Here is a 24,287-nt window from a genome sequence, read left to right on the forward strand (position 1 = left end):
CTGGAATGAGCTCTGGAACGATTGTCTGAAGCTCAGGAGAGCATGGGTAAGGTGTGGGAAACTGCAAGAATGAATGGAAACGTTGCCACCTCGAGAATCTCATCCGAAGTTCCGAAAAGTGCACCAGTAACCTCTGTGCATTGCAGTCAAATCGCGACATACATGAATGACCGTGTTCTCCTTTCATGGGTCCTGTCCTTCTTGAATTCATCGCCCGAGAATTGTGATTGACCTCTCTCACTCAGGAACCTACTGACGAAGCAAGAGGTGGTTTTCGCCTTCTCCTTTGGTGGAAGAGGGGGGAGGGTGGTCCTCCTGCACATCCTCCATTTGCATCCATCGTCACTGACACCTGTTTTACGCACTTCTCTGCCACCTTCAGATTTCTGCCTGCATGGCCTCAGCTAAAGGCACTCGTCCTTCCAAGCCACTTGATCAGATACGACGGCGACTTGTTATTCCCTCTTGACCACTTAACCTCATTCACATCATGCAGCCAATCTCTCTGGCTGACACAAAAGCCACACGAGCAAAGAGCCTCAAATCTTAACAGTCGCCGCATGGGCCTGGTTTCCCGGTGGGGAATAAGATAAAACAGGACAGAAGGAGATCGATCACTCACCTCACAGATGCTTTCTCTCCTGTACTTCAGACTCCAACCGGATAAGGCAAGCCGTGTGCGTGCGTGCAAGCCTTTGACAACAGAGAATGCGGAGATCGAGTCGACGCGGTCTTCCAGACACTCACGCCCCTTGGAGCGAGATTCCATTTACCTACTGTCCTGATTCTAGTCAAACGCGGACGAGGCACAGTGTGTCAGATCCAATCCCCTACGTGCCCCTGGAAAAGGCGTGGCAATTCGTGGACTAAGAACCATGTGGAATCTTCCGGGACATTGAGGAATTGAAGTCTTCGATGACTATTGATATCGTTATATGAACTGTGAAAGTCAAGTGGCTTGGAGATAATATCGGAAATAACTTTCGAATTATGCTACTATTCCTTAAATTCAGATCACAAAACATACCGATCAATGGCATCCCCGGCGAAGGCACCAGCGAGCAATACTAGAGCCCTACTTCCATTCGCTACCCTCATAAGAAGTCTACTAGAGCATGAAACAGCTGCAACATTAATTGGTAGAAGTAGAAATAAGTAAGTAAGCACTGTCAAGCCTTCGTAGTTGGGACGGGGGCCCATCTTGTCTTGTCTTTTGTCTCGTTCCTTTCGTCTAAACCAGCCCAGTCCAACGCGCAGTTTCACTCATAAGACCCCTTGCAAATCCATATCCGTCCGTATATGTATCCATCCGTATCCATTAACATGACCATATCCCACACCCATATCAGTATCCCAAGCCCCCAACGGACCGAATCTCTTATCTAGCAATGGACTCAAAAGCTGAAAAGAACCGAGACCACGATTCAACAAGAATAGAAAGGAAAAAAACAAAGTTATGGCGCACGAAGCCTCTATTTCAGAATCAAGTATCGTACCCAAGAACCCCACCGACGCTCTCACCAACCAACTCGGGGATGATGTTGAAAAAAAAGTCCCCTGTGCTATTTTCCCCACTCATGACAGTCGGGTGCGTCGAATTCTGATTTGGAAACGCGCAGAGATGAATCGTCGCTTGTTGAATCGAAAATTTTTGGGAAAAAAAATGCTTGATGTATGTACAGTAAAACGAGGTAAGTAGCTAGAATACTAGCTGCTATCTTCTATATTAGAAAGGCGAATGCATTAGAATGGGGTTGCAAGAATTGGTAAGGTCGAATTGTTTTGTCTGGGTGAAATTGAGATTGCAGTCGATCTTCCGGTCACGCCTCTTGGGCCCAGCGACGTTCACGGAGGGGCACCTCTTCCTGAGCCTGGACCCGGGATCCGTCCGTCTCGCGACGCCAGGCGTAGTATTCTCCGAGGCGGACCTCGGCGTAGGATGCGTAGTCAAAGTCGATTTGGGATATTTGGGCTTGGATGAGGGACCAGATTCCCCTGTAGAAGTGTGATAGGTGGTCAGTGTTGATCATGCAAGAATGCGACAATTATCGACTCTAGGCCAGACATACCAGTATAGACCAGGGATTCCGCGGAATCGATCGACTTCCTCGTAGAGGCGGTCGACGATTTCTGGCTGGAATGATTCGGGGATTCCCTTGTGGTAGCTGTAGCTCTTGACATATTCGGTCAGGAACTGGCGTCGGACGGAGCGCGTCGGCATCATGTTGTAGTCGCAGTCATAGCCACCCCATTCAGCGAAGTGATTCGCGATGTCGAAAGCAGCTGGTGAGGGAGTGGCGTATTCGTAGTCAATGAAGTTGACCGTGGCGGGTTCTTGATCTTCAGTCGTGACAGCGTGCCCGTTTTGCTTTTGCCCCGAGGGAAGGACAATGACGTTCGCACAGAGGAGATCGCAGTGGGAGAAGACCAGCTGGTGGGAAGAAGCAATTAGAGATAGAACGACAGATATCCGTGATCATGATTCTACGTACGCCGCCTTCACCAAGTCCCTTGCCATCATCGAGTTCACGCACGACTTGTTCAAGCTCCTTCTGCAGACTCAGTCTCCGCTGACGCTGCTCCTCCGTTGCGGTGGGCAGAGCAAGAATCCATTTCTGGGTGACGGTCCAGATATTGGGTCCAGGCTGCCTGGTCTTTACCACGGACAAGCTACCTTCCTGCTTGGACTGTTGCGGATGGTCTTCCGAGTCGACGTCTACTTGTCGCGTGAGGGGTACGTTCTCGGATTCCTTCGAGGTAGCAGGAGTCCCACCGACGGGCAGGACGGCATGCCACTGCGCCAGGCGTCTAGCAACACCGCGCCATACTGGAGGCGTCGTCAGATCCTCGTGGGTCGCCGGCCGACCACGGAGAAAACGATACAGAAGGCCATTTTTGAAGCGGGCCAAAAGCGGAGGAGCTAGGCCATAACTAGCGAGGAGAGCATGGGAGCTCGTTTCTCCTATAGATTCGAAATTCTACTCAGCAAGGTGTCGCAATGGGCAAGAAGGGAGGAAGAGAAAGGGGGGTCGCTTCTGGAGTAGTCCCCTTTCCCCGATGTAGCATACTTTCGCGGTCTATAAGAATCTCTGTGTGGTTACCGTACGCTCTCATCAGTACTGCATCGTGATCTATCTGCTCCTCGGTCAAACCGGGTTTTCGGTTGATGATTTTGAGTAGCTAGACGCTCACGTTAGTCCATGGCACTCAACGTGGATCATTTCAGGCCTCGTCGCAACTGCGAGAAGAGCATGGTTTTGCGAGAAACACACAGTATTGGTGATGCCGTCCGTGAACCGCACGAATTCAATCTTGTTCTCCGGCCCCTCCCAATCAGGGTTGAGTGTGAGAATTAGCCGCAACGCGGACGCGTGAGAGTCGGCATGGTTATAGGATAGGGGGATATAGCGCAGGGCCGTCCCGTTCTGCTGGCACAGAGTCATGGCGAATGAGGAAAAGATCAAAAGAAAAAGGAGCGAAGGGGATAATAAAACGAGGTAGTGAAAGTGAAAGAAAAGTGGTCAGGGGCGTATGCGACAGGTCGACCGCAGGGTTGCTAATATTAGTATTCTATGTAACTTCAAAGCGCATGTCAGTTCAGGTCGGTCGGATAGATGATGATTGTGAGGGTCGCGATTTGTCTTGTGGAATGTTCATGTTATAGGATAGAATAGGGACACCGATTACATATAGGAACTTCCGTACCAATCAGCCAAGCCCGGGAGAGCGGGTCTTGGGGGAATTTCTCCTGATACCGAGTCGAGTAGATTAGTTGAACGATCTCGCCAGCCCACGCAAGGGTCAGGAGTACAAATTGGCCGGCAATTGATACTCTGGAAGCGAGCAAGTGCGGGTAGAAGGAAGGATGCAGCAAGACCGAAGAGGGAGTGGCCACGAGGGGGGAGTTGAGTTTAAGGATTAAGGTAGTAGTAGAGAAAAGAAGGAGAAGGGGAAGTTCAAAGTGGATGAGCGTTTGCTGGTCTCGTGCCCAGCTTGCCACTGATTGGTTTTTGGCGGCGGGCCCTGGAACGCCCCTCCTTTTTTTCCGCTCGACGCTTCAAGCCTGAGGCCCAAAGGCGACCAAACACTGCGCTTTGATCATGTGCAATGACGCAGTAAGATGAGGGGCAAATTGGTTCTTTAGAGAGTATGTCGATGATCCTTGCGCGACAATAGGCAACAGAGTATAACCCAAGATATGATCCAGGCCTTCCCTTCAGGTGACCACCAATATCACTGAGGTTAGAAGTGATACAAGTGTAAATTGAACAGTACACGTACAGCAGCAGGTTGCGCATTGCTGTAACTGATCTAAGCCGCTTCGGGTCTCGCCTTCCCAACAACCAAAGCAGATTTAGCATGTGATTCTGCCGCCCACCACAGATCACGTGCTCAATGTCAAGCATGCATCACGTGCTTACTCTTAACCCCAGCCCTAACATCAACTCTTCTCGGTAATCCACTAGTCCCGACTCCAGTTAGTGGCTCCACCGCCGTGGACTACATAAGCCCGCCGCTGCCCGCCGCGACTTTGATGGTTTTTCTTTCTTTTTTTCTTCATCATCAGTAGCGGTTTACTTACTTTATGTTATGTAAATCTTATCGGGGCTCCGTCACCGTACGGCTTGCTGAGGGTTACCTTGTGTGGGATTTTTCTCTATGGGTCTCTCCTCCGTTCCCGGCCTTGAAGAGCAACATACGCATTCCTTTTTCCCTTACAAACTATGGCTTAGCTAGGGTTTCTGCTCGCAAGAATAGATCCCCATGCGCATAAGCTGTGGAGGAGGCGTGACATTTCAATCCCAAGCACTTTCATGTTGGTGCTTGGGTATCTGTAATCGTAGTGAAATTCTTGCATGGTGCGAGGTGTTCGACATAAATGTCGCATGTCTGCACTGTATGCTTGGAAAGCAGAGAGTATTCTCGGCACTATAGGCGCTTGGTTGGATGGTCTCTTTGGAGTCCTTACACTTCCGTTGCTGAACATACGCTTGACACTTGACACCATCATAGCTACGGAATATGCATCTTGTGTCTCCTGCTGTCATGTCTCCTCAAAAGCAATCATTTCATTTCCATGCTACATATGGTTTCTTATGCCATTATATGTCGGTTCATCGGTTCTTAGCCCGTGATGGTATATTATATTTTCATAATCCGTGCCGTCCGTCCCCAAACATGCTCAAGCCCTACCAGCCTTGCCGACCTGGATGCGCTCTCCGGTCCATTTATCGTCGCTGCGCAGCACCGGCCAGCTGGTGCCGTCCGCCTTAACCAGTGTGAGTTCCAGCTTAGTCCCCATGACACGGAACTGGGACTTCTCGGCATCGATTGGCGCGAACAGCTGATAGGTATCCTTGTACCGCTTGTTATCCGTCGTAGGAAGATCCAACTCCAAGGATGTGGCGGTGAACTGGACCTTTGCGTTCTCTTTGTCGATCTTCTTCAGGTAGAGAGAGACGTTGACGGAGGATGGCGTCTGGTAGAAGTCGTTTCTGTAGAGACCAAAGGAAAATGAACATGTCAGCCCTGCAGTTCCCGTCACGCAGCTAGCTCTTCCGGCCCTGGGGTAGCACGCTTGTGGAGAGCGATCACTCACCTGACCGTGTCTACCTTCTCCTCACCCGGGGGCTTGCCCTTTCCAACAAACAAATGCTTCGTCTTCTCCGTGCAGCCCTGGATCTTCAGGAACTCATCGAACTCGAGCACCCGCTTCTTACAGCAGGACCAGCCCTTGCTGCCCTCGTGGAAGATGGGTGCGCCGGGGTGGAAAACGCATTTCTCGTCCTCGCGCGCCACGGCAGAATCATAACCCTTGTTGCAGCCCTTCCGGCGACAGGTGGCGTTGGCCGGAATCTCGAGATCGGGGTCGTCGGACTCGGGCTCTTCGGGAACGGGAGTAGGCGCATTGGAAGGAGGGGCGATGGCGGGCGAGATGGCATGGCGGGGAGGCTCCGCCACCGGCGTCGAGGCCGGGGCTAAAGGAGCCTCTTCGACGATAGGTTGCGGGGCAGGCTGAGGGGTGTCGTCGACGGTAGAGTGTTTGCCCGTGGTGCACGGGGGGATGGCGAGGAATTCATCGAAGGTGAGAACGCGGGGCTTGCAGCATTTCCAGCCTGGGTTGTTGGATCGTGGTTAGTCCTGCGGTGCGCCTGGGAAGGTCGAGATCCGGTCCTCAAAAGTATAAGACCGGAGTATAACGAACGACTCAAACCAGGGAAGTTCGTAAATCTTCCACAAGGTCCCTGGATATCATACCTTTTTGACCTTCGTGGAACACTGGCGGGCCGGGATGGTAAACGCAGGGCTCTTCGGGGTCGGTGAACTCCTTCCCGCAGCCCTTGTGGACACACTTAGAGGCCATGGTTGTGATGGAAATATAGAACGGGGAGACTGAGAGAGAACCGGCTGCCTTGTCTTCGGGATGGGAGAAATAGGACTAATTTCCCTCACCGTGAGGAGAAATGCGAGTTTGTCGCATCGAAGCACGCAGAACCGCAGCAGGAGGGCTGGCCCAAATAGGCTTAGCCCGGGAAGCTCGAAGGTTCCATTGTTCATCCCCAAGTTCCGCCCGTTGTCCGCTTCCGCTTCTCCGTATACTTTTCTTCCTCAACTTTAGCGGTTCGATTCTTGGTAGCTGTGCGTCAATCATGTTTCCCACTGCCGTTCGTCTCTCCAACGCTGTGCGCGTCACTCTCTTCACCCGTGCGGGCTGCGGGCTCTGCGACACAGCCAAACATACCGTGACTCAATTGCACAAGCGACGTCCCTTCCAGTATACCGAGACGGACATTGCTCTTCCCACCAACAAGCCTTGGAAGGATGTCTACGACTTTGACGTTCCAGTTCTGCATGTGCAGACTGTAAAGGGAGATGCGTCTCTCTCCGATCCGAAGAAGCTTTTCCACCGATGGACCGAGCAGGAGATGGAGACGCTGATTTCCGAGGCTGAGAACAAGCAGTCGTAAATGCATCAATTTCATTCAGTCATGTTGGCAACTTTGCATACATGACGAGCGATGATGCTACCGGTTATGGCTGCTTCAGCAGCTATTGCATGCTATCAGCCGGATTTCGCAGCACCCTTGAGTTAAAGCAATGGCACGAGACGTGAGCCGAGCCACCCTTCAGGCAACTACAGAGCTACAGATCTCGTTGTCGTCGCATTGTCCTGGATCAACTTGGCACATACAATGCCTGGGCTACAGTCTTAGCTAACTCCCGTGCAAATGTCTGACACTGGACAGCCTCATGGACATTCCAGACGATTGCGGTGACAAGACAGTGGGCAGTTGATCATCAGTGCTGTCGAACGTATTCCACTGTGAAACCTGAGACCCAAGTCCGATACCTGGCGCGCACCCCAACATCCAGAATGAATATCGCAGGTGGCTTGCCTGTCAGGGTAGTGCAACCTGTATACTCGCACCCTAGTCGGCGGTCTTCCCTTCAGTCTCAGGGGTCCTATATCCTCTAGCTCAATTGATACATTGGCCTAAAAGTATAGCTTATACGCATAGCATTCACCAAAAGCAACAAGAGTCTCAATTCCACCTTGATAATCCCCCAGATAGAACAGTGTATTCTCCGTATTGCATAGCAACACCACCACGCCACAACAAGCCCAGCCATATACACCCAACCCTCACCTTACACTACACACCCTCTCCCATCCTCCACCCCTCACCCCCTCCCTCAAGTCAAGACAAAAGAAAAATCACCCAGAACATCCATGACTCCCCTCCGTCGCCGGATCCTTACAACCCCCCGGACACAGCTGCGCATGCCCCACATCCCCCGGATTCTTGCAATGGAACAAGATATCCGCTAGATCGTCATTCTCCAGCCCCGTCCCCTGCAGTGCCGTCTTGAGGTCATTCTCCGTGAATCCTGCACCCACCCAGAGCGTTAGCATCGTGACTCTTGCACTGTATACCACAGCTTTCATTCCACCGCTGCCCTTCACGCCCAAGAACAGAACCGCATCCTGGGGGAAAAACCACAAGCATAGAAACAAAGCATCCCCTCAATCGCAGTGGCAGAGAGGAGAAAACTAACCCTTCGAACTCAACAGCTTATTGGCGCAGTAATCGAAACTCGGGGTGCAGGTTTTGTCGGCGAGGGTGCCGGTGGCTAGGGCTAGGAGGGTGGTGAGGAGGAGGGTTGTTGGTTTCATTTTTGGGTGGAATACACTGGGAAGAGGCTGGGTTGAGAGGGGGGGGAGGTCTCGTGTGTATATCAAGCAGAACGGACTGGTTATGATGTTTGAACTACATCGGGGCTTAGGGGAAGGTCGTTGGTTATGTAGACATTGGGAGCTAGTTGTTTCTAGTCAGTTTCATGGGGAAACAGGGGAAACACGGGCATTCTTTGTGATGTCGGTAGGAGGTTCTGTTTACTACGTACTCATGGTCCAAGGTAGAGAGAGACAGGGTAAGTGGAATGCGGAGGAAAGAGACTAGACGACTGGAACGCGGCGGTCCGGGAGTTGGTATGTACAGGTCGTAACTACGTAGGTCCTGGACCTGGACTACAGCTAAAAATGCCATAAAGCCTTTTAGGATCTGGATCCCAGATACCGGCTTGCTCCATTCTTCCAATTGTCCGCAGGAGCTAACCACTGGCAGGTATAAGACGAACGGGCATTCCATGTGGCGCGCTTGGATTTCACACCATACACATCTTCTACGGAAGACATGAACCCCCAAATAACAGACATTACTATATATATTATCACTATGGGCTGATAAGTTACCTCTCCGACACCGAGAGATCAAAGCAGCCAGGCTTTAGTTACCGCAAGAGCTAGGTACAATCCGTCCCATTCACAGGAAGACAGACCATTCCGTGCAGCCATCCGCCCTTGTGAACAGAACCTGAACAGAACGAGTGTATATCCATGGAACCCAAAATGCCAGACCCCAGACCGCAAACCCATCGAGAAAGCAATGTACACGTCAAAAGAAGAATTACATCAGGCATTATAAAGCTCAAAAGGAGCTACTTGAAAAGAAAATCATGAGCCGGACCCAGCCGGCAAAAGAGAAACGAAACCAGAGGCAGACATTCATGGCGGAGGGTAAGGGTGCGCAATGTCGAATTGCGAAGAGATTGGCTTTTCTCGTTTCTGCATCTAGAACTCGTGCGTCCGAGTTCACGATGACGGGAGCCGACTGCCATCCAGGGGTGAACTCATCGCAAACGTACCAGCAGAACTAGAACCACATGACGCCAGCGACTATTGCAAGCACAATGGCCATGCAGCTGCCACTGCGCACCCGCTCAGGTTCAGCTTGATGTTCAACAACCTTGGACTGCTCCGTAGCAGTCAACGTCGCGGTCGGAGGGGTAGTGGCCTGCACGGACGTATCGATTGTTTGGGTTCGTGCAGATGGTTTTTGCGCATCGGCCTGCTGCTGGGTCTCGTCTGATGCCAATGCTGGGGGCACGGCATGTTCCGTATGAGATTCGTTCCGTGGATTCTGAGGCTGAGGGGAACCAGTCGAGTCCATTAGTTCCGAGCAATTAGTAGATATTGTTGCGGCGGTATTTCGGAGCCCCTGGCGGCCTGTGACGGTTTCTATATAGTCGTTACCAACACGGCAGGCCTGCTGCCATGAGGTCAGAACACATGACAAGAACCACCTGGGCATTTCAACAAGTTTTGTCGTGTCCAGCATCGTACGCCTTCCTCCTTCATCACCAGATGCCAATAGGTAAAAATCCTCGTTATGCGGAGGCGTCAGACGGACTGAGGTGTTTGCATGGTGCGGACCAAGGCGCGGTGATGTTTGATCCGTTAAAGGGGCGTCGCCGTCAGAAAGAAAGGAAGGAACGGCTTGCGGGTCGTCTGTTTGCCGGGTGACCAATGCCTTGAAGGCAAGTACACCGCGACTGAAGACCGACGACTCTTGAACCGAATGTGTCATTGAATCACTATCGAGGATTGCCGCCGCTTCAAACGAGCTCCGGGGAGGCGCATCCGTGAGCGGACGTCGTGGCCGGGATTTCCGATCGAGGTACGTCGAACGATCTTCCTCCAATGACCACGGCCTTGGTTGTCCACCCACCATTCGTAATCGTGGTCGCGCATCGACCAAGCCAGCCTTATCCCGGGAAACATCTGCAATTATACAATCGGAAGACATTAGTCTGAAATACTGCGACAAGCGATGAAGCGGAAAGAGGAAGGGCACGCTCGTACATCGAGGTTCACTGCGGAGATATCCAATGTGCCCGAAAGGCAGAAGATAGTCCCATTCCTTCGCCAATGACGGTACCAGGCTCAGCAACGAAAAGATCAAGAGAGCGAGAAACGGAATGGCCCCAGGTTTCTGGAAACCCGACCGCATCATACACAACTCGGCGACCTGTGGGCGCAGGCCTGACTTTCTCTATCCACGAAGACGCGATGTCTGATAGTATAGTCGGTGGGAATCTTGCGTGATTTGGAAATTTCGCAATCCGGCAGCTTCATCGCCGAAGGAGAAAAGGAAGGATAGGACCAGAAGCGAAGAGAAAAAAGATAATTATCAAATGGACTGATTCACAATTCTAGCGCAAGGTCCGGGCGGTACATTCAAGTACGTATATGGAGTGTGACTTCGTAGGTGGTTTCTGGATCGTCTTTTCTCTGGCGGACTTGCGTCTAAATTGGAATCCTCTGCGGGTCTCAGGGTCTTGCGCGGTTGACGGCGTATTGATGGATGCTGGTTTTCCCCTCTTCGTTTCTTGGGCGATGATACTGTCGATCAATCGGGGCGGTCGGACGGTCGGTGAGCGAAGCGCGCGTCCTGAGATTTGAAGCCTCCGAAGCAACGACCGAAGCACAATTACCGCTGCTGCAGGGGAGAAGAACAAGGAAGATAGCGTTTGATTTGCGAACTCGCCAACAAAGGGCCGTCCGGTTACTTCCAAAGGTCTTCCTCAGGCTCCCGGAGGTGCAGGAGTCAAGCAACGCAATGACGTAGAAGACCACCGGGTCGTAACGTAAAATCGAGCTCGTCGGGTTCGCAAGCGGATGTTGCCAAGTCGGACTATGAGAGAGGGGCTGTCGTACCTAACGTAAGCGAGGGTCCATGATCTTGTCTGTGCTTGAAAGTGCTTTGTAAAAAGTCATTACCGGTTTGGACTTGCAACTAATTGATACGTGACGCTGAAAGAACTGACATCTTGTGTTCTTCTGGGGAATGATAACGTTGTTAAATTGAGGAGGAAACGGGCAATTGCTCCAGGCAGATATTTTGGAGGTCGTATGGAAGAGAAATTCGGACGTCACGACTGGAAGTGCAAACACCCGCAAACTTTAAGGGGTCTGGTCGCCTCAGGCAGGATTTCTGCTGTCGCTTGAGGCATCCACCCTGAGCTACGTGCTCCGTACTGCTATGGTTATCCACTACAGATTCATCCCGAGATCATTTGCTTCATACACAACATTCAGTGAACCTATAGACAAGTAATGAAAAAAAAAAAAATAACGCAGCGTATTAGCAGATAACCTTCCCCAGTACCGATCGAATCTAAACCAACACATGAAACAAGTATATACAGATCATGAGTAGGTATACAACAAGGACCGGAGAGGTCCAAGTTTATCAGAACAGAAATCAGATAGGGTTTACCATTGTCGGATCAGGCACGGCAGGCAGCAGGGATTCAGCGCTCGTCGGTTTCACTGAAGGTGCGGCTCTAGAGAAGGCCGTCGTTCGAGAAGACGGCGTGCGGGATCCTTCGCTTCGGGACTGTTCATCTCTGGGTGTCTCAGCGACAGTCGTACTGCCTGCTGTGCTCGCCTTCCTTACACGTTTGACCATCTTGCCTAGTATCCCAACAATCTCCGCGGCATCCTCAAAACTCTCATCATCCATACCCTCCTTCGCATTGTACACATCCGCGATGGCCTTTTTCGCTACTCGTCGACAGGCAAGTGGGTCATGCAGGCAGTCATATAGGTATGCGGCATACTCGAGCTTGATCGATAGCCGCAGAGGATGCGAACCCGGAAGAACGCGTTCCGCCAACAGTACCGCATAGTCAAAGCATTGCGTAGCCGTCTTGGTGTAATCAATCGCTGGTAGGAGGAAAGCCGACATTGACTTAGGCGGCTGAATTGGAGCAAGGCCTGGAGGAGCCTGTGTGACTCTGCGCCGCAGCGCATTGTCCGGGGCTGCGGCCGATGCATTGGAGACTGAAATCGTTTCGGGTCTTGGCTGGAACGAGTATCTCAATTCTGGGGGCTTGTTTGCCAGATCTGCTTTTGCAGTGCTGTTGGCGAAGGTTGCATTGTTCGGCAGATTGTGGATACCCGGTGCATGAATGGCAGGTTGGTTATGGAACAATACAAAAATGTGATAGAAAGAAGCCCTCAGCTTGAAAGCGAGAATATTCAGTTCCACATACACCTGTACACGCGGAAGAACGCATTGCTCTAAAATGAGGAGACCTTCGCGAGCAAGCCATATAATGTGGTAGTAGAGCTGAAGTGACTTAGTTTCACGGGTCGGATCGAGACGTCGTAAGCGTCGTGCACGGAGCAGTTTCTTGGAAAGCATGACCGACAAGCCCAGTAACTTGTAGAGCATAGCGGACAGAAATGGATTCTCCAAACTTGTTGTGGCCGCAAAGTTGCCCAAGGCCTTCTGGTCTACCTCGGAGGAAGCCATCCACAAAACCAATGACTCGGTGTCTATCGGGAGGCTTGCGCCAGTCGCATTAGCTGCATCCATATTCAAGTGATTGACTTGGCATGTACAGTTGAGGGAAACCGCAGGAACGTGAATTGGTCGAATCGTGATAGATCACGTAGCAAACACTAGTTAAATCCACCAAGGTTGCCATGCATTGATGTATGAACGCTCAAATGCGATTGCATGTGGCAAAGACAAAGCAAGGGAAGCGCCAATGCTTACCTAGACTGCGCACGCAAAGAATATATTCAGGACACGATCAGTCTCTGCAAATGCTGCAGCTGCCCATGCTCGTGCTCGGCGCTTGAAATGTAAATTGGCTCTCTCGACTAGTCCGGCGTTTCTCGGTGTCCGGCTAAATTAGTGATGGCGGGGTTCTTCACCCTTCAAAGTTCGTGCGCTTGATGCCTGTGTTCCCAAGTGGTGCGTATATATCAATATGCAGCCTTAGATGACGGATTGATGTGCGATTCGTCCGAATCAAGTGGCCGAAAACAGAATGCCGCCAATATCCGACCAAAGAAATATGTTACATGCAAGTTATTTATGAGGTACGCCTAGAGGAGATTGTGGCACGAAGGAGCTGCTGTACAGTGAGGAGTGGCTTGAGAAGCAAGAAGACAAGTTTTCAAAGGGGAAGAGTAGAGTGTGATCTGTTACAAGTTCAAATTGGTAAGTTGGATGCATGCATAGAATGAAATCATGCTAACCGATCAACGAACGAATTGGTGCAACCAAAAGCACGAAACAAGGGAAGGATGAATGGAGAAAAATGTTAGAAACGCAAGGCACAGTGAAAGAGTAGCCCACGGGACGAAGGCCAACGAGTCTGCTGTTGTATTCGTGGAGCAAGTCTCGATGCATCGTGCAACTAGAAGCAGCAAGGCATTGACTGCACCGCCCCGCCAGCTTGCTGCCTGCGATGGCGGAGGAGGGTATGGTCAATATTAGTCGATATCAAGATCGAGTATGCTATTGCATGAAGGAGACTTTGTATAACAGGGATAATCGACAGAAGATTCAATTGAGTACAAAGAATCGATGATATCAGCCACCGTTGAAGAAGTGGATCAGCAGATGCTGCTTCGCAGGCGCGCAGACTGGGGAGATTGTGCCAGTAATAAATTGTTGTGCGAGACGATGATGCAAGGGCAAGTTATTTGCCCGAATGGAGGGTCTTTGAGGATGCAGCGAAGTGGATGAAGCCCGCTGCGGCATGGGCGTGCTAATTAAAGTGAAGTGAAGGGCGGCGAAACTCCACCATAGAGGCAGGCACTGGACATAGTAAGTGAGTAAGGTCAAATCCTCGAGACCTAGAACATTGATCAGGCGTCAATCCCGCTTCGTTACTCTTTCCGCCCCAGGGCGGAGGGAATCGGGCACGAATGGGAGGAATGGCTAGTAGCATTAGCAGCATCATACTTGAAAGTAGTCCAATTGCCATTCCCATATTATTGATAAACTGGCAAAAAGACAAAGTGGCATGTTGGCTGCTCCCGTCCCCCCAAAAAGACCAAGCCATGAGGCGGGAGGACAGCGCATCAACTAGTCCGATACGTGTCAGAGCCCAAGTGCTGAGTCTCCCTGCCTTGCAGCTCCTGGCCCAACCGGGGCGATGAGATAGGATTAGTACGGTGGATCGCCTGTCGCCGGCCTCTCTCTCGGCAGCAAGAGTGACACATGGGCTTTAAAGCCAATTGCAGCCGGGAGGAATCGACCGGAGCCAGACTATCGTAGTGAAATTCTCATTGTGCCCGAGCAAACCGCCACTGAGGACAGTTCGACTAGTAGAACGGAAAACGTGGGAAGTTCAGCGCCCGCGTGCTTTTTAGTGGGGAGGGGGATGATGGCGGCTGGAATGACGACAGTCGGCAGCTGTCTGTCAATCGTGGCATTAGGGTCTTCCGTGCATCTTAAGTTGGGGCTGTGAGGGAACAATTTCACCACCAGGCAACAGACAGGAAGAAGTTCGCCTCTTTGATGTAGCCAGAGGTGTGGTTATGGTTGAGAGGAAAGGATGATCATTGATGATCATGATGTTACCCCACTGGCAGATCCGCCACCGCCTTGCTGACCGCTACAAGCACTATCGCTTGCCATCAGCCATGGTATCTTCCGGTTGTCAAGTAAATACAAATGTTAAATTAGTCAAATAGCATATGTGGTATATACATGCACCATAATTCGTTCAAATGAGCCAAAGATTAGAGAAGACACCCAAGGGCCGTACCCTCGTATAATCTCTAGGTACTCATCGAGTGAAGAGCCGCTCAATCCCGTCAATTTATGTCGTCAATGTCGTTGCTTTTCAGTAGGCCAACGAAGGCCCTCGTCACGAATGTCTTCCATACACGGTTCTTCTTCTTTTTCTTCTCCGCTTCGATGTCCTGGTCATCGTAGTCATTCTTTGCGTCGAGATCATCCAAGTCGGCTTCATCCACATATTCGAGAGAAGACGACTGGCCCTTGCGGGCTTTCCGCTTGGCCATTCGTGAAGCAAGTTTGAAGAAACTGCGTACAGTGAGGTCATCCATCTTATAGACCTTATCGTCTCGAGTATTGTACTCCACTTCATAAGCGAATATATCGTCGGGCTTCGAACCAGTAACCTCTTCTGCTTCATCGCCTGTTGCCCCGCGATTTGCCATCTGACTATTGATTCTAGTTAGGTTCGCAAAGTATTGAGTGTAGCCGAGCCAAGAAAGCGCTTGGTTTGAGTACGCCGGTCCCGGAGGTGCGGATTTGGATGGAGGGCCTGGAATTCTGAAGTGGGGCTTCTTGCTTTGCTGTGCCTGTGTCTCAGACAACGGGCTGTCATCCTGCTTTCCTGGCGAAACGCTATCCAGGCTACTGTGGGAAGGTGTTTTGGCCCAAGTGGCTGCATGTTCCAATCCAGTGATGTTATACTCCACAACTCGCAGAGTCGGGAAATAGTTCGGTACTACGCTGGGAGAAACCAACGAGACACTGTATCGTTCTGCAAAGGGTCCGCCGATTTTTTTCAAGAAGCGCTTTTTTTGCTTCTTCTTGGACCCTTGGACCGATAGGTCATCATCGTCGAACCAAGCGTCCATCGAAAAGCTTTTGGACGTGCCCGCTGGAACAGACGGCAATTTCGACCAGTCTTTCCTGAGATTGGAGAGGTAATCGGAACGGGATTTCGTAGACAGCTCATCTGGGTCTCCAGCGCCGCCAAGATACGCGAAAGACTTGTCGACCTCGACGATATCCACCTTGTGACTATCCTGAAGCATGAAATGGTCGAGATTCATGTGTCCATAGACACTGCCCACCACAACGTCCCGGAACTGGTGAAGCCACAAGGTATACTTCTGCCAGCAGGACTCATCCCAGTTCCGCTTGGAGCCAGCCCGAGCAGGAGGAACGTGTCCCATGAGAATAGCCTTCATGTGCCTCCCGCGCAACATTTCAAGCTGCACCCGCAGCCATTCCATATGCTCGTAACCTGGTTCGGATCGCGCAGCGCAGCCATCGACGGCCGAATTCGAGTCGAAGAAGTACATTGTGTTCAAGCTGACCACAGCCAGCTTCTCGGGAATCACCTCGGAAATGAACCAGCCACCTTCGACGAAGCTGTGAAGCTGATGCTCGGGTATGAAATTGGACCAGATCTCTCTGTATTGCTTTGTCCATCGATTGGGGCCGGCCTTGAAGATGTTGTGAGGCATGATGTCGTTGTTGCCGAAGGTGGGAATAATCGGAATCGAGATACCTTTCACAGACCGTTCATCCTTGAAAGTCTCCACGAACTTCTTCGCCACCAGCTTATTCAAGTCGAGCACCTCCTCTGGTTCCCGGGGATTCTTCTCGTCGTTGTCGTGGCGAGCCGAGTCTCCAGTCCAAATAACGAAGTCCACCTTGCCCTTAAGGTTTTTTTCGATCCAGCGGAATGTTTCGTTGATCAAAGTGATAGGCGAGTCGCATTCGGTTCCTTCTGCTCCATAGTATCCAGCCGAGCCGTCTCCTCGATGACAGGCCCTGTCGGGTGACGCTCCGGATTCATAATATGCATCGGGATGTAAGTCTATCCTCAGTCAGAACCGCGCTCTCCTGCCTGGTGTCTAGAAGGTTTGGACAAACCGGTTATGTGCAAGAAGCGGCCGGAAAGGCCTCTAGAGGCTGGGTCAACATCGTCCTGCAGCTCGAGCTGAGGCGCATGCAAGAGCTCAGAGTTGCCTAGCGGTTGTTGATCGGAGAGCGGAAAGGCGCACGCGCACGTTGCAAGCAAGAAGAGCGCCGGAAGCAGTTGTGACGGAATCATTGGGAGAGAATGAGCTAGAAGGAGGAACGAAAGCCCCGACGATGCGGGAAACCGGTCTCAACCTCGGTCAGTAAGAATGAACATTGAGAGATAGAGCTAAGAGAGGATATGGATATAGGCGGAGGAGTGGTGAAAAAAAAATAGAGTGTGAGCCTGTAATTATGGTAGCAATGATAATACCTAGATTGAAAGAAACTGAGATTTCGACTTGATCGATCGCCCGTTAGGCTAAGCTGGAGACTAACGTCACGTCACTCCGTTCACTGCAAACCACCAAAGAGCCCAACCGGGGAAAGCGTCAGGTAAACCTCGGATAGCCTCAGGCCGGGACCCACTCTTTCGACTGCTGCAAAAAAAACCATCAACAGCATCGCGACTGTGTGCGCTGGTCTGCACATTATAAATATGTCTCTTTTCAACTCATGGTAATATGAGGGATCACCGCCCGCTAGTTAGACGGCCACCACCACCACTAACGGACCTAGTAGTGGCTATAGAACCTCGAACTAAAGTATGCGCGGATGCATTTACTTCAAGCTGGAGGCGTGTGACCCTTGCGGAATGTACCCTAATGTAAGGTACCTGTAGCCTGTGTGATTCACTGATCCGACCACGTGCCTGCTTCTTCAGATGGGATTGTAGAACTGTGCATGTCCTGGTTGTTCGTAGTGCGGCTCTTGCTGGTTTGCAAGGTCCTCATCAGACGCAGTATCTGAGGTGGTGGTCAAGTGCACAAGTCAAGGGTGCAACTTGATAGGTCATCCTAATCATCATGGATCCAGACTAGGACTTCCGCGATCAATTTGTGTGTCTGTGAGAAGAGTGTGACAAGTCACTGTTTCAGCAAGCCGCTGCCTTTTTTCTGCCTGCGCAGAATTGGAGCGAGCATATTTCGAATTGCCAGAACGGAGTAAACAAAAACACATTTGAGGTTTTCCAAGCGATAACCATTAACACTGACGGAGATAGTCGTGACACACCAACGGAAATCAGTTTAGTCAAGCTAATCATCCGATCAATTAGAGCCAAGTAAACATTAGTCTAGAGCTGCATGGGGGATGAGCCACTCTGAAGGGCGATCTGCCCCCTCCAGCGAGTGCGGGGCACTGCTCACTCCGAGCTTCCGCCGCGCAGCACCGACGCTCATCTACAACCTGCCTTCACATTCCCAGTTTACTCTCATCAAGTGATATAACATACAATACACCATGTCTGGCTACCCTACCCTCCAACCCGCCTTTACGATCCAGGTGATTCCCCTCCCCCAAACATAGCCCTTCAACCAACACGATCTAAACAATGTCTCACGCGACAGGTCGTCATCGATGCGCCACTAGGCGTCGGTAAGCGATTTCCCCCTCCTCACGAAGCCAGCCTAAAACAAAGCTAATTGTGCCAAAAGGCAGCGCCTCCCGGCAGAACAGCCTTCAGGTCGTGGTAAGCAGCTCCATTGGCTTCTCGTGTCAAAGGGATCGGGCGTCGTGCTAAACGTTGGACACAATCATGACACCAGCCCATGACCGGCGGCACCATCAAGAGCGAGCCTGGCTTCTCCCCCGCTCTCGATGCTGAGTTTGTCGGTATCGGAAACGACTACATCCACGCGGATGCTGACGGCAAGCACTTGCGTCTGAACGCCCATGCGGTTGCTAAGTATGTGACTGCCCTCCTTGACCTTGACACAGCCGTTGTGTGAACCATACTGACCCTGACATCAGACCTCAGGATGACACCGATGTATGTAGCTTCGCCGTCCAAGATAGTAGGTCGGAAGTGGGAATCTGACAAGCTACTAATGTCAAACTAGCTCATCTACTTGAATTACACCGGTGTTGTTACGCTGGTCCCGGAGGTTCAGGCTGTCTTTGCGGGCACCGCTGAGGATGGGTCGACGCCTTTTGGCAATGCTTGTGAGTTTATACCGATCTCTCGAGGGTATGGCGATCACTGATCATAGCATATCACAGTCACCCATTTCACTTTCGAGGTATGTTTTGTTGTTGAGAAGGGTTGCAGGATCGTCACCCTAACACAGATGAATAGACGGGCAGCGCGCGCTACAAGGACCTTGAAACCCGCGTCTTCGTCGCCCAGGGACGTTTCAACATCGAGAAGGGCAAGCCGCCTGTGGTCGAGTACCGGGTCAGCCAGGTCCTCCAGGGATAGAGAGGTTTCGACTCCCGTCCCTAGCTGTTCATGGAATCATGCACACAGTTCGAGTAGCTTCACAAAAGTGTATATAACATTCTCCCTGAATAGACAACAGCGTCAAACCTCATAATCCATAGATACATCAAACCTAGTCAAGATAGCACGATACAATAATGCCTAGCTCAGCTTATATAGCCCCCACCCCGGAGAATACCAGGCAGGGACCTAGCCCAACCCCCCAAGCAAAGGCCTCCTCTCATCATCACCACCACCACCCCGCAACTCATCCTCCTCATCCCCTAAACCAGACAAACCACCACCCCTCCTCGCCCAGGAAAACCCCAACCGCCACCTCAAACCCCCCAAACCACCACCACTTCCCCAATCAGCACCCTGATTTTCACTACTAGCCTCGCTACCCCCAAAACTACAAGCCTTCGTCTCCTTCAACCACCCAACCACCCTCTTCCCCGCCCACGCCAGAAAAGCCACAAGCCCAAACGCCGCCAACGTCCCTAGCACCCCCCCGACGCCCGTGAGGAACGTAATGGTGCTAACATGACACCCGAACGGCAGCGCCCTCAGCTCCCACCGCTCCTTGGCACCCAAAGGACAGATTCCGGATGAGCTGAAGGGGGCCAGAATCGGCACCCTGGCGGGATTGGGCACGCAGGCTGAGGACTTTTCATGTGTGTTAGTGATCCGCTGAACGGCACCAGGCAGAACCCGGAAGATGGATGGGTTTGATGGGGAGAGTGTAGCCAAGCATATGCACAGTACAGCATAGCACCGTACCGAGTGGCGAGTGGCACAAAAGAAAGAACTTACAATAGCGCACCAGCCACAGGGGAGATCGCCCTGTAGACAGTAGTCACATGACTGGCGGCGCCAGCATAGATAGAAGAGATGGTCGTCGGGGGTATCGAGGGGGTGGGGTTGATGGATGGTTGAGTTGGTGGCCATGGCTATTATGGCCAATGGGGACGGCACTTGAAAATGCCTCAGGCTTTATTTGAATGGAGAGATGGAGGGAGGGTCGTGTGAGCTTTAGGTGGGTGTGGATTCGATATCATCGGGAGGTACGGAGGAGAGTAGAGGAAGGGTGTCACCGGGTAGTTTTTTTGGTAGGTGTTTATTTTGGGAGGGTTGGTCGTGCGGGGTTTCCCATACCACCAGTCGACCTTTGGTTGTGTTTGTTAGCAACAAAAGTACGGGTGAGGTGTTTGAGGACGCGTTGTGTGAGGTTTGGTCTATTTCTGTAGCTGCTATTGGGCTTGGTGGTTATTTCGGTGGTGGGTTAGGTCGTGACTGCTGCATATTGGCATCGGAGTTTTCTTGTTTATTGTTGTTCTAGGAGGGTCGAAAGTAGAGTCTGCTAATCTGGATTTATGAAAGAAGTCCCTATACCTCAGAGCAAAAGTATCATCCAGATGATCTATTTTGATGGAGGGAAAAGTGATATGGAAATAACATGGTAGAAGCCCGGCGCTCCTGCAGGAAATGCTATGATAAGACATCCTTCGAAGAATCCGATCGTAAATACATCGCATTAAACCACACGCTTAACCTGTGTACCGCATACGGTTGTTAGATGGACCTCTTCGACCAGACAAACAGGCTTGGACCTACCTCGAAGAATCTCTTCAACCACCACACCTGGAAGACACCCTCTCCGATCAGCACAGCCAGCTGGAAGATACTCCACCACTTCACCCGGGCGTTGGTGCTCTCGGCGGTGTTCCGGTGTACCCGTTCTCTCACGACAATGTACGACTGCTCATCCTTGACTTGAGCCAGGGCCTCGGACAGTTTGCGGACTAGCATAGGCGGTTAGCTCACGGGGGTTCCTGTTCCTCCGATGGACGTGCAAGTCCGAATGCGACATAGATTCCTCCTACCTTCTGTCTCCAGAGGGTCCTGCGCCATTTCGTGTTCCGGAACGTACACGATGCCATGGACGTTGAAAGACACCTCCTTGGAGTTGGACGACCATCCCTCGTTGCTGAAGCAGTAAACGTATTTCCCGTCCGCGTGGGCGTTAAACGAGTAGTCCTCCGACGAGATGGCGTGCTTGTAGTACTGGCGGTTGTTCAAGGGGTCCTCAACCTAATGGTGACAAAAAAGTATATCAGCATTAGCTCCGAAGAATCAAGTCCACCACAGGACCTGCGGGCATTCCCAGGTCTGTTCAAAACAGTCCCTATCCCTCTCGTCCCCGACGGCGGAGGACCGGCCGTCGTGCCCCGAAGTCACGAAGAGTAAAAGCCATACCCAGAAATCGATCTCCAGGTTGCCACTGCCACCAAACTCCCGGTCGCCGACCTGAAACGTGACCGTCATCTTATCGTCCTTGTGCAGCGACTCGTGGAAGCATTCTCGGGAGTGAGCCTTGAGCTGGATGTTGTGTGCGGTCACGGCGCTGATCCATCCCAGCGCGGTGATCAACAGGGTCGTCGCGGAGAAGCGCATGGTGGGCGATTTAATCTTGTCGTTTGCCGCCTGGATTGAGAAGGTCCGAGGTGTAGGTATTCAAGCCCTGACAGGGAATCGTGGGTTGTTTGTGGAGGGTTGGGCCCGAGACGGTGTAGTCGTTGTTGGACTTCGGGACGCGCAAGGTGGTCTCTGTGCTGTGCTGGGAATTCGAGACGCTCGGACCACCTCTCCATCCAGCCGGCGCTAGTCCCCTGGAGGTATTCTAGAACTATACACACATAACCTTAAGCAAGCTCTCTATGCTAGATTTATTCGTATTTACTCTACCGAATCGATTGAAGTTCCTAAATGTCAGAGAATTTTTATCGATAAGTTCGAGTTATTACGAATATACTTCCTGAGATCTCCAATACTGCGCCACATACAGGAGCTACTTCATACGGTCAGACAAAATGCCATGCATGTTTTAGGTGAAGACGAATGAACATGCCTTGCGAAATGGATGATTGAACACAATGATAAGACATCGCAGATACTTAGATGAAGTACCTCGGTATAGCAGAACTTACTACGTTATCGAAGATGCGGTGTAGATGTGAGGCTGAACCGGCCTTCATAAAAGCCTCTCAAATCCTCTTGGGTTTCTTCGCGCGTGGATACTCTGGGCCTTAAATTCAGGTATTGAGAACTTGTCCCCGGGTACGACTGTACCTTTGACCATGCCTCTCTATATTATAGATGGAGAGCTTCACCGGTTTCCGCTCTGGTCTTTCTTGCTGGGTAGACTCTATGTCGAGTTAATAACCCGCGGTCGTCGAGTAGTGAGATAGATGAGAAGCTCTGTTTCCAGGCTATTTTGCCTGTATGTTTCCTAGCAGCTGACTTTGAGTTTTGGAGTAGAGACAGAGACACAATGCTGGGCGAGGAGGGCGAATTTGACCTCTCGGAGACGGACGTCGTAAGTTGGGAGCTCATTAACTCATATGGGATACCAGATACAGCAAGCTTATTCCCTGACTCCTAGTTCCTAGAGAATCCCGTCAACCAGAGCCAGGGGCCCGCCTCCTCAAGGATCTCAAGGACCTCCGGGGCCTCCAGGGCCTCCAGGACCCCCAGGACTTCAGATTCGGATAAACATAAGGGATCTAAAAATTGTTATGGTGGCCTAGAACCGTATGAGCGTCGAGGGACTCGTACATTTCTGGGACCTCGTAATAATCAAGAGCCTCCCATCAGAGATCAGTGGCTCGGACGTGCCAGACCTGGCGGATTTCATGTTTGTCATGGCTTTCATCACAGCTTGAAAGAACATCTTGAGAGAGATCTAGTACTCTCAAGACCAGCTGCTCCCGACTTGATCGATTCTGGAGCATAGCGATGACTTTCTGCATTCACCAAGAATTCTCAATAGTTAATGTCAACGGTCAATAGCAACTAGCTATTGTCGATATCTGTGTGTCGAGGAACGTCGTTTCACTGAATTGATACGTAGCGGGGTGGTATGAAATTCAGTTCCATTTGAAGGTCGGAGGATACTCCGACACCATTGCTCTGAATAAGCGCAGTCAGTCATCAAAGGCAGCCCACCACCCACTCCCGCGCCAGCGCCTTCGAATCAAAGGCCTGCAATGTCGGCGACGGAAGCTGCCGGGGCTGGAACCGACGAACATGTTGTTGCGGGATTTCTTTTTGAGGTCCAGTTCGGCTTTCCAAGATGTCTCGACTACCCAGATAGTGTCCCTCCAAGGTTCGCGCCAATGTGCGTATGCGTTCGAAGTGGTTGTCGTGACATCACTTGAGAGTGGAATGACCCTCTCTGCATTGTGGTTGAACCAATGTTGAAGCACAATGTTCTCGGTTGTCCACGTTCTCGGCCCTCCAGTAAGACAAAGACTCACCAGACGATCCATCTGACTGACATCCGACGGGAACAATTGGTAGTATTGGTTGAATGGGAATTCATTAATTGGCCGTGTCATACTTTGAGATGCCTCAATATGAGTGCCCGATTTAATCAACCTAGTTGAATGGGCGGAAATTGTATTTGATCATCAAATCAGAACTCTAATGGGTGTGAACGATTGTTGTTTTAGGGGTGGTAGGAAATTAAGTCAATCAGCCTGATTGCATCACAGTGAAGTGGGAGAGACCGGTTCAGTCGTCTACATCCCTCAAAGGGTTCAGATCCAAGTCTAGGCCCTAGCGTTTGGTGGCGGATCGGCGGAGGCTACAGCCGACAGAACCCCAATTCAAGAATCGAGCGCAAGGACGTCCAGGGATTAACGGGCGCTTGGCGGCTTTGAGTAAGGCTTGCGGAGTCCCCGAAGCAGGAAGCGGACCCTGTTCATCCTCCAGACTCCCCAGGAAACCCCTCCCAGTGCAAAGGTCCACCCATAGTTTTCTTTCCATTCTGGCCGTCAAATGGATGCCACATCCACCCTCATTACACAACGCACTGTGGGTTTCCGACAGGACCAATCTTTTCCTACTTATTGGTAGTAGCAGACTGATCCTCTATCCCTTATTGGAGGTTTGCCGCAATGTGAATGCATGAATTTGCCTCACACCAACCAGCTGGAGGGTCCACGGTTGTTTGCTCTCATCAGTTGAATCGCTTAACTGCACTGTGTGTTCCCTGACGTACTGCACAGTGCTTTGTGTTCTTATAATAACTCGGTCAATCCCTCCCCTTTGATCCATCCCCCCTCCCCAACTTGTTGCTATTTGTGTGTGTG

The 24,287-nt window shown here is 51.3% G+C and overlaps 10 protein-coding genes across 10 annotated transcripts; 2 read left to right on the plus strand and 8 right to left on the minus strand.

The window, feature by feature from the left end:
- Nucleotides 1-1,820: 1,820 nt before the first annotated feature.
- Nucleotides 1,821-3,443, minus strand: ASPACDRAFT_60132 (putative ethanolamine kinase; the record flags this gene model as incomplete). Its single annotated transcript, XM_020203528.1, has 5 exons — nucleotides 1,821-1,995; nucleotides 2,070-2,431; nucleotides 2,493-2,962; nucleotides 3,069-3,180; nucleotides 3,273-3,443. 5 exons carry the CDS (start codon nucleotides 3,441-3,443, stop codon nucleotides 1,821-1,823), a joined length of 1,290 nt encoding a protein of 429 aa, XP_020056628.1.
- Nucleotides 3,444-5,182: 1,739 nt separating this feature from the next.
- On the minus strand, nucleotides 5,183-6,364 carry ASPACDRAFT_42875 (uncharacterized protein; the record flags this gene model as incomplete). The annotated part of the gene is made up of 3 exons (XM_020201169.1): nucleotides 5,183-5,495; nucleotides 5,600-6,116; nucleotides 6,259-6,364. The coding sequence occupies 3 exons, from the start codon at nucleotides 6,362-6,364 to the stop codon at nucleotides 5,183-5,185; spliced, it is 936 nt and encodes a 311-aa protein (XP_020056629.1).
- Nucleotides 6,365-6,650: 286 nt separating this feature from the next.
- ASPACDRAFT_42876 (glutaredoxin family protein) lies at nucleotides 6,651-6,968 on the plus strand (the record flags this gene model as incomplete). Its single annotated transcript, XM_020201170.1, has 1 exon — nucleotides 6,651-6,968. The coding sequence occupies one exon, from the start codon at nucleotides 6,651-6,653 to the stop codon at nucleotides 6,966-6,968; it is 318 nt and encodes a 105-aa protein (XP_020056630.1).
- Nucleotides 6,969-7,525: 557 nt separating this feature from the next.
- Nucleotides 7,526-8,255, minus strand: ASPACDRAFT_118393 (uncharacterized protein). The gene is made up of 2 exons (XM_020196164.1): nucleotides 8,059-8,255; nucleotides 7,526-7,890 (listed from the first exon to the last, which is right to left on the minus strand). Exons 1-2 carry the CDS (start codon nucleotides 8,174-8,176, stop codon nucleotides 7,718-7,720), a joined length of 291 nt encoding a protein of 96 aa, XP_020056631.1. The 5' UTR covers nucleotides 8,177-8,255; the 3' UTR covers nucleotides 7,526-7,717.
- Nucleotides 8,256-9,215: 960 nt separating this feature from the next.
- On the minus strand, nucleotides 9,216-10,073 carry ASPACDRAFT_60134 (uncharacterized protein; the record flags this gene model as incomplete). Its single annotated transcript, XM_020203529.1, has 1 exon — nucleotides 9,216-10,073. The coding sequence occupies one exon, from the start codon at nucleotides 10,071-10,073 to the stop codon at nucleotides 9,216-9,218; it is 858 nt and encodes a 285-aa protein (XP_020056632.1).
- Nucleotides 10,074-11,606: 1,533 nt separating this feature from the next.
- On the minus strand, nucleotides 11,607-12,725 carry erg27 (the record flags this gene model as incomplete). The annotated part of the gene is made up of 1 exon (XM_020203530.1): nucleotides 11,607-12,725. One exon carries the CDS (start codon nucleotides 12,723-12,725, stop codon nucleotides 11,607-11,609), a length of 1,119 nt encoding a protein of 372 aa, XP_020056633.1.
- A 2,240-nt stretch (nucleotides 12,726-14,965) lies between these two features.
- ASPACDRAFT_42880 (endopolyphosphatase) lies at nucleotides 14,966-17,052 on the minus strand (the record flags this gene model as incomplete). The annotated part of the gene is made up of 3 exons (XM_020201171.1): nucleotides 14,966-16,731; nucleotides 16,788-16,883; nucleotides 17,031-17,052. The coding sequence occupies 3 exons, from the start codon at nucleotides 17,050-17,052 to the stop codon at nucleotides 14,966-14,968; spliced, it is 1,884 nt and encodes a 627-aa protein (XP_020056634.1).
- Nucleotides 17,053-18,057: 1,005 nt separating this feature from the next.
- On the plus strand, nucleotides 18,058-19,252 carry ASPACDRAFT_1855880 (DUF3237 domain-containing protein). The gene is made up of 8 exons (XM_020197455.1): nucleotides 18,058-18,218; nucleotides 18,284-18,311; nucleotides 18,371-18,405; nucleotides 18,482-18,621; nucleotides 18,687-18,705; nucleotides 18,776-18,878; nucleotides 18,936-18,955; nucleotides 19,012-19,252. The coding sequence occupies exons 1-8, from the start codon at nucleotides 18,177-18,179 to the stop codon at nucleotides 19,132-19,134; spliced, it is 510 nt and encodes a 169-aa protein (XP_020056635.1). The 5' UTR covers nucleotides 18,058-18,176; the 3' UTR covers nucleotides 19,135-19,252.
- Nucleotides 19,253-19,344: 92 nt separating this feature from the next.
- ASPACDRAFT_42882 (uncharacterized protein) lies at nucleotides 19,345-20,082 on the minus strand (the record flags this gene model as incomplete). The annotated part of the gene is made up of 2 exons (XM_020201172.1): nucleotides 19,345-19,800; nucleotides 19,948-20,082. 2 exons carry the CDS (start codon nucleotides 20,080-20,082, stop codon nucleotides 19,345-19,347), a joined length of 591 nt encoding a protein of 196 aa, XP_020056636.1.
- A 398-nt stretch (nucleotides 20,083-20,480) lies between these two features.
- Nucleotides 20,481-21,680, minus strand: ASPACDRAFT_78206 (emp24/gp25L/p24 family protein). The gene is made up of 4 exons (XM_020205135.1): nucleotides 21,391-21,680; nucleotides 21,018-21,225; nucleotides 20,749-20,936; nucleotides 20,481-20,686 (listed from the first exon to the last, which is right to left on the minus strand). The coding sequence occupies exons 1-4, from the start codon at nucleotides 21,586-21,588 to the stop codon at nucleotides 20,669-20,671; spliced, it is 612 nt and encodes a 203-aa protein (XP_020056637.1). The 5' UTR covers nucleotides 21,589-21,680; the 3' UTR covers nucleotides 20,481-20,668.
- Nucleotides 21,681-24,287: the final 2,607 nt, after the last annotated feature.

The sequence above is a fragment of the Aspergillus aculeatus genome (genome assembly GCF_001890905.1).
Source record: "Aspergillus aculeatus ATCC 16872 unplaced genomic scaffold ASPACscaffold_7, whole genome shotgun sequence".
NCBI lineage: Eukaryota > Fungi > Ascomycota > Eurotiomycetes > Eurotiales > Aspergillaceae > Aspergillus > Aspergillus aculeatus.

Bases quoted from the DNA above. Each gene is read 5' to 3' on its own strand.
- ASPACDRAFT_118393 (XM_020196164.1), bottom strand. From the start codon at position 8,176: ATGAAACCAACAACCCTCCTCCTCACCACCCTCCTAGCCCTAGCCACC. The intron at 7,891-8,058 runs GTTAGTTTTCTC...GGGTGGGTGCAG, and splicing joins TAAGCTGTTGAGTTCGAAGG to GATTCACGGAGAATGACCTC.
- ASPACDRAFT_1855880 (XM_020197455.1), top strand. From the start codon at position 18,177: ATGTCTGGCTACCCTACCCTCCAACCCGCCTTTACGATCCAG. The intron at 18,312-18,370 runs GTAAGCGATTTC...TTGTGCCAAAAG, and splicing joins CGATGCGCCACTAGGCGTCG to GCAGCGCCTCCCGGCAGAAC. The intron at 18,956-19,011 runs GTATGTTTTGTT...ACAGATGAATAG, and splicing joins TCACCCATTTCACTTTCGAG to ACGGGCAGCGCGCGCTACAA.
- ASPACDRAFT_78206 (XM_020205135.1), bottom strand. From the start codon at position 21,588: ATGCGCTTCTCCGCGACGACCCTGTTGATCACCGCGCTGGGATGGATC. The intron at 21,226-21,390 runs GTATGGCTTTTA...TGTCACCATTAG, and splicing joins ACCTGGAGATCGATTTCTGG to GTTGAGGACCCCTTGAACAA. The intron at 20,937-21,017 runs GTAGGAGGAATC...CGCCTATGCTAG, and splicing joins GGACCCTCTGGAGACAGAAG to TCCGCAAACTGTCCGAGGCC.